The following is a 6,417-nucleotide window of genomic DNA, read 5'->3' on the forward strand; positions in this document are numbered from 1 at the left end:
GGGCGGCAGTAGTGATCAAAAAGTCCAGCCGATGCGGCTTTTTGCGGAAGTAGAAGAGCGAGTCTAATGCGGAAGTGTGTGTCGTAGCACGTTTGGTTTTTGACGGCGACAGCTTCAGTGCGCGAGCTGTCTTCTTCTTAAAGGAACAAGAAGGTCAACAACAACAACAACAACAACAAAATGTCGGTGATCCCGCAGGACAACGTTCGCGGGGATTGTTTGTTCAAAGACATCAGCGCCGACGACGAGGACGCGGCGCCGACAGTGATCGAGAGTCTGTGCATGAACTGTCATGATGATGGCGTCACTCGCCTGCTGCTCACCAAGATCCCCTTCTTCAAGGAGATCATCCTCAGCTCCTTCAGCTGCGACCACTGCGGCTACGCCGACACCGAGATCCAGTCCGCCGGGAGGATCCAGGAGCAGGGGATCCGCTACTCCCTGGCGGTCCGGTCCAAAGAGGACCTGGACCGGGAGGTGGTGAAGGCGGACAGCGCCTCCACCAGGATCCCCGAGCTCGACTTCGAGATCCCGCCCTTCACGCAGAAGGGATGCCTGACCACCATCGAGGGGATCCTGGACCGGGCCATCTCCGGACTGGTCCAGGACCAGCCCCTGAGGGAAGCCGCCGACCCGGACGTGGCCGCCAAGGTGGCCCAGTTCGTGGACAGGCTGAGGAAGCTGAAGGACGTGGAGGACGAGTTCACGCTGGTCATCGAGGACTCGTCCGGGAACAGCTTCGTCCAGAACCCGTCGGCCCCCCACAAGGACGAGGCCCTGACGGTGACCCGGTTCAAGCGCACGGTGGAGCAGGAGATCCGGCTGGGGATCCGGGCCGACGACGACGACACGGAGGACAGCAAGGACGATCTGGACATGAGGAACGAGGTGCTGACCTTCAACACCAACTGCCCAGAATGCAACGCTCCCGCGTCCACCAACATGAAGCTGGTCCAGATCCCCCACTTCAAGGAGGTGGTCATCATGGCCACCAACTGCGACAGCTGCGCACACAGGACCAACGAGGTGAAGTCGGGCGGCGCCACCGAGGACCTGGGCACCAAGATCACCCTGCACGTCACGGACCCCTCGGACATGACCCGGGACGTCCTCAAGTCCGAGACCTGCAGCGTCCTCATCCCCGAGCTGGAGTTCGAGCTGGGGATGGCGGCGGTGAGCGGGAAGTTCACCACCCTGGAGGGTCTGCTGACCGACATCAAGACCCTCACCCTCCAGAACCAGTTCGCCATCGGGGACAGCGGGACCTCCTCGTACGCGGACAAGCTGAAGGCCTTCGGGGACAAGCTGGACCGGATCATGGCCGGAGAGATGGACGTCCACGTGGTCCTGGACGACCCGGCGGGGAACAGCTACCTCCAGAACGTCTACGCGCCCGAGGCCGACCCGGAGATGACCATCGAGAAGTACGAGCGCTCGTTCGAGCAGAACGAAGACCTGGGACTGAACGACATGAAGACGGAGGGATACGAGGAGTGAAGACACTCTGTTACTTTGGGTTTAATAGTTGAACGACATATATTGACATATATTTCTCCACTTGCTCTTTTATTTCGGTTACAAATCAGAACTTTCTTCAGTGCAAATGGCGACAATAGTCTTGCTTGTGGGGGCATTTGTTTTACCACTTTTATTGTGCATATTGTGCAAATAAATAATCATTATTTACTGAATAACTGAATTAGAATTATTTTTGGTTAATGTATAATAAATACACACACAAACACAAGCATTTATAACTAAAATATTATGTTTTCAATGAAATGAGGCTTTAAATCTGGATCTACAGGTATCAAACAAAAAAATATTCTCCAGTAAATATATTATATATTCTCCTTAAAAAGTCTAATTTCTAAAACTAAGATTTTAATTGGCAATAAAATGTCTTTAGTAAATGTTGTCAAATTTCAAAATATTTGATAAACTTTTTGTGTTTTTTCTTTAATGATTAACATCTATAAAAATTCTCAATTGAAATAAATAAAAATATTCACAGATTGAAACAAAATCACAGTAAAATATTTAACAAAACGGTTCACCTAAAATTAATATAATTATCCAAACGCATTTTTCTTCATGACTAAATAGTAAAAAACAACATCTGTGCACGAAATACTGTCTGATTTCATGTTTTAAAAAAACAACATTTGGGTAAAATTCTTCCTAAATTTATGGGATTAATTTTTCCAATTTAGTTTGATGACTTGATGAATTTTGTTTGTGTTACATTTAATTTGAAATTATATTTTTTAATTAATTAAAAAGTCTTGAATTTAACTGGCCTTAGAATGTAGAAACCCTGTGGTTTAACAAACAAATAACTTCTATATACATTTCCCTTGTTGACCCTGGTGTCCTGGTTGCCGTGGCGACGACCTCCGACCGTCGGCGAAGGACTCGTTAATCCAGACGGATTCTTTGGTCGTGACCCGGCGACCGTCGTCATGTGACTTTGATTGCCGCGAGCTGCCGTACATGGCGTCAGATTCCTTCTCGCTTTTTGTTTTGGGCGCGAGCGGGTCGCAGCAGAACCTCCTCTGGCCCGGGACCGAGCGAGGGGCCGGCGTGTGTGACCCCTGCAGCTGCTGCCACCGCTCACACTGACCACCGCTCAGGACTGACCCGGTGTGTGAGGAAAGACGTTGAAAATAACAGGAATAGGTTCTAATTATTAGGTTTTTTTTGGCTTTATTGAGGATAACGGTGAAAAACAAATAGTCTAATAATAATATAAATAAATATATATACTGTATTAAGTCAGATGATTTATAACTTAATTATTATTATTATTCTAATTTCAATGTGTCGATTTTATTGATTAATTATATTCATCATTATTATTCATTATTCATTTATTTTGAATGACTATAATATTCACAGTAATATTATTAAAGCCTTAAACCTGTGTTTCCAAGAAACAAATCTAATAAGAAAAAAAATAATGAGGCATTAAATGAACTGTAAGAATATTCTGAATATCAAAGATACAATGTTTTAGAGTTTATTATGACATTCACTCACACTATGTTACAATTGTATTTATTTTTATTTAGTTTGTATTTTATTTCCGAGGCAAAAATGGCGAATCGTCAATAAATAAAGAGTCATTTGTGTTCTGCATTTGGAAAAACTTACAATAAAAAAAGCATTTTGTTGATTTAATGGGCTGTGACTCTGAACGAGTTCTAACTTGATTAATCCGGTTATTTAAATCATGTCCAGACTTGAAAATCCAGTTCGAGTTTGAAATAAATTCCATGTTAAAATGAACCACAACATCTCAATAAAACACGTCTACAGTCGAACAAAACGGTGTCACTTGTGTCAAAATATACAGACATTTTTTTTAAATCAATCTGCCCTGAGTGCAGGTCAATGTCGGTCACGTGGTTTGCTTCATGCAGTTCTCCGTTCTTACCCGCAGAGGGGGCATGTGAGCTGCCCCCCGGTGGTGCGCCCGCGCAGACAGCGCGCGCAGAAGATGTGGTAGCAGTCCAGCAGGCAGGGGCTCTGGTACTGCTCGCCACACGCCGGGCACACCAGCGGGTGCACGCTCGCCAGGTCCACGTCGCGCAGGTCGTCCAGGTGGGGGAAGATTTCTCCCGCCATCGAGAGAACCAACGAGCCGCGGGTTCTGGGACTTACAGGTCCGGGTCCGGATGAAGGCGCAGCTCGAAGGGAATCGACCTCGCAACCGTGGGGTTTGCTCGTGTGAGGGCAGTGGAGGCAGAGACAGCAACTGTTGCACCAGGATCAGTCACACGCATGGAACGACAACAATGTAGACACTCTCAGCAGCTGACCACACACACGCACACACGTGCGCACGCACGCACACATCAACACACACAAGCACTCCTTCCTGAGGTGCTACAGACCAAAACTAAGACGGAAATGCTCTAAAATTCCCATCACTTTAGAATTGCTACACACTCTTCAATGGCTGATACACAACAACCAGCTGGTGGTTTAATAAGTTACACGAAGACAAAACATCATAACAACAACAACAACAACAATAACTACATCATAACAACAGCATCATATCAACAACATCATAACAATATCATGATATCACAATACACAAAACACAATATCAACATGATAACACAACATGATAACAACACAATATCAACATGATAACAACACAATATCAACATGATAACAACAACATCATAACAACAAGATAACAACATCATAACAACAACATCATAACAACAACTTCATAACAATATCATGATATCATGATATCATAATACACAAAACACAATATCAACATGATAACACAACATGATAACAACACAATATCAACATGATAACAACAACATAACAACAACACAATATCAACATGATAACAACAACGTGATAAGTAAGTAAGTAAGTAATATTTATTTATATAGCGCTTTTCGAGACCAGGGTCACAAAGCGCTTAAACAATCAAAACATGATTACAACAACATGATAACAACAACAACACAAAATCAACATGATAACAACAACATAACAACATGATAACAACATGATAACAACAACATAACAACATGATAACAACAACATAACAAAATGATAACAACATGATAACAACAACATAACAACATGATAACAACAACATAACAACATGATAACAACAACATAACAACATGATAACAACAACATAACAACATGATAACAACAACATAACAACATGATAACAACATGATAACAACAACATAACAACATGATAACAACAACATAACAACATGATAACAACAACATAACAACATGATAACAACATGATAACAACAACATAACAACATGATAACAACAACATAACAACATGATAACAACAACATAACAACATGATAACAACAACATAACAACATGATAACAACATGATAACAACAACATAACAACATGATAACAACATGATAACAACAACATAACAACATGATAACAACATGTTAACAACAACATAACAACATGATAACAACATGATAACAACAACATAACAAAATGATAACAACATGATAACAACATGATAACAACATGATAACAACAACATAACAACATGATAACAACAACAACATAACAACATGATAACAACAACATAACAACATGATAACAACATGATAACAACAACATAACAACATGATAACAACAACATAACAACATGATAACAACATGATAACAACAACGTGCTAAAACCATCATCATGTCTTCAAACGCTGGACGATGAAGTTGTTCTGAGACGTTGAAGCTTCATGTGATGATGTCACTCATGGAGACACACAACCTCCTGAAGTCTACTTCAACTACACAAACTCACACGACCACCAAACACTGACTCCAGCATGAAGAGGCTCAGTGAAGCTGGTCTGGACTCTGTGGAGGAGAGTCATGGTCTCGGAGACGCTGTAGAAGCACAGAAGACCTGCGGAGTGATCCAGGTACACCCCCACTGTGGAGGGTCCGACACTGGAGACTTCAGTTTTGATGTTGTTGTGTTTAAATGAACAACCAGAGAAGCTACAATACAAACACCAGGATTTGTCATTATATCCAAATTTACTTTCTTCTCCTGATCTGCTGATGTTCTTGTATGAAACTGCTACTGCAAGGAAATGTCCTTCTATCTTCACCTCAAAGTAACAACGTCCTGTCAGAGACTCTCGACTCAAGGCCTGAGGATGTCTAATGAATCTTTCTGGATGAGGAGGACGAGACTGATGTTCTCTCATGTTTCTCACTTTCTTGTTGCCCTCAGACAACATCAACCATGAGGTTGCAGTGTTTGGATCCAGGGTGATGTTCTGTGAGTATCTGAGGAACTGCTCTCTCTCTGGATGGATCAGTGAGATGTGGGTCCACATGTCTCTCAGAAGGTCCAACACTTGGTCTCTGCAGGTGGACACGGCTGCTGATACTTCCTCAAAGCGACGGCGAGTTTGCTCAAGGGTCGTGGAGGAGGTCGTGTCTTCACTGACCTCTGAGGGTGAGGTCGTGTCTTCACTGACCTCTGAGGGTGAGGTCGTGTCTTCACTGACCTCTGAGGGTGAGGTCGTGTCTTCACTGACCTCTGAGGGTGAGGTCGTGTCTTCAATGACCTCTGAGGGTGAGGTCGTGTCTTCACTGACCTCTGAGGGTGAGGTCAGGTTCCGGAGGAAGATGATATGACTGTCGGTGAGTGACAGCTGCTGCAGCTCAGCATCTTTCTTCTTCATCTCAGAGATCTCCTGCTCCAGATGCTCCTCAAGTCGTCGGACCAGAGCGGCTTCAGTCTCCTGCTGAGATCTGATCTGCTGCTCCACATCAGACATTGTTCTCTGGAGGACCTGGATCATCTGGTTGAGGGCCTCCTGACAGGTCTTCACTGCTTCATCAGCAGAGACTCTGATGTTCTCCTGCTCTTGCTGGAGCAGC

General features: G+C 43.9%; 2 protein-coding genes across 2 annotated transcripts in view; one reads left to right on the top strand and one right to left on the bottom strand.

Annotated features, from left to right (window-relative positions):
* Positions 1 to 73: 73 nt before the first annotated feature.
* zpr1 (ZPR1 zinc finger) lies at positions 74 to 3,302 on the top strand. Its single transcript, XM_087801530.1, has one exon. It carries the CDS (start codon positions 181 to 183, stop codon positions 1,495 to 1,497), a length of 1,317 nt encoding a protein of 438 aa, XP_087657656.1. The 5' UTR covers positions 74 to 180; the 3' UTR covers positions 1,498 to 3,302.
* Positions 3,303 to 5,266: 1,964 nt separating this feature from the next.
* Positions 5,267 to 6,417, bottom strand: part of LOC148070012 (E3 ubiquitin/ISG15 ligase TRIM25-like) — a 1,789-nt gene continuing 638 nt past the window's right edge. Inside the window, exon 1 of the mRNA XM_087800985.1 lies at positions 5,267 to 6,417. This exon is cut by the window's right edge and continues 638 nt beyond it. Within this exon, the coding sequence (XP_087657111.1) occupies positions 5,310 to 6,417 (1,108 nt within the window). The 3' untranslated portion in view covers positions 5,267 to 5,309.

The sequence above is a fragment of the Callionymus lyra genome, chromosome 10 (assembly GCF_982586985.1).
Source record: "Callionymus lyra chromosome 10, fCalLyr1.hap1.1, whole genome shotgun sequence".
NCBI classification, from domain to species: domain Eukaryota; kingdom Metazoa; phylum Chordata; class Actinopteri; order Syngnathiformes; family Callionymidae; genus Callionymus; species Callionymus lyra.

Excerpts from the sequence above, each read along its gene's own strand:
- zpr1 (XM_087801530.1), top strand. The coding sequence starts at position 181 with ATGTCGGTGATCCCGCAGGACAACGTTCGCGGGGATTGTTTGTTCAAA.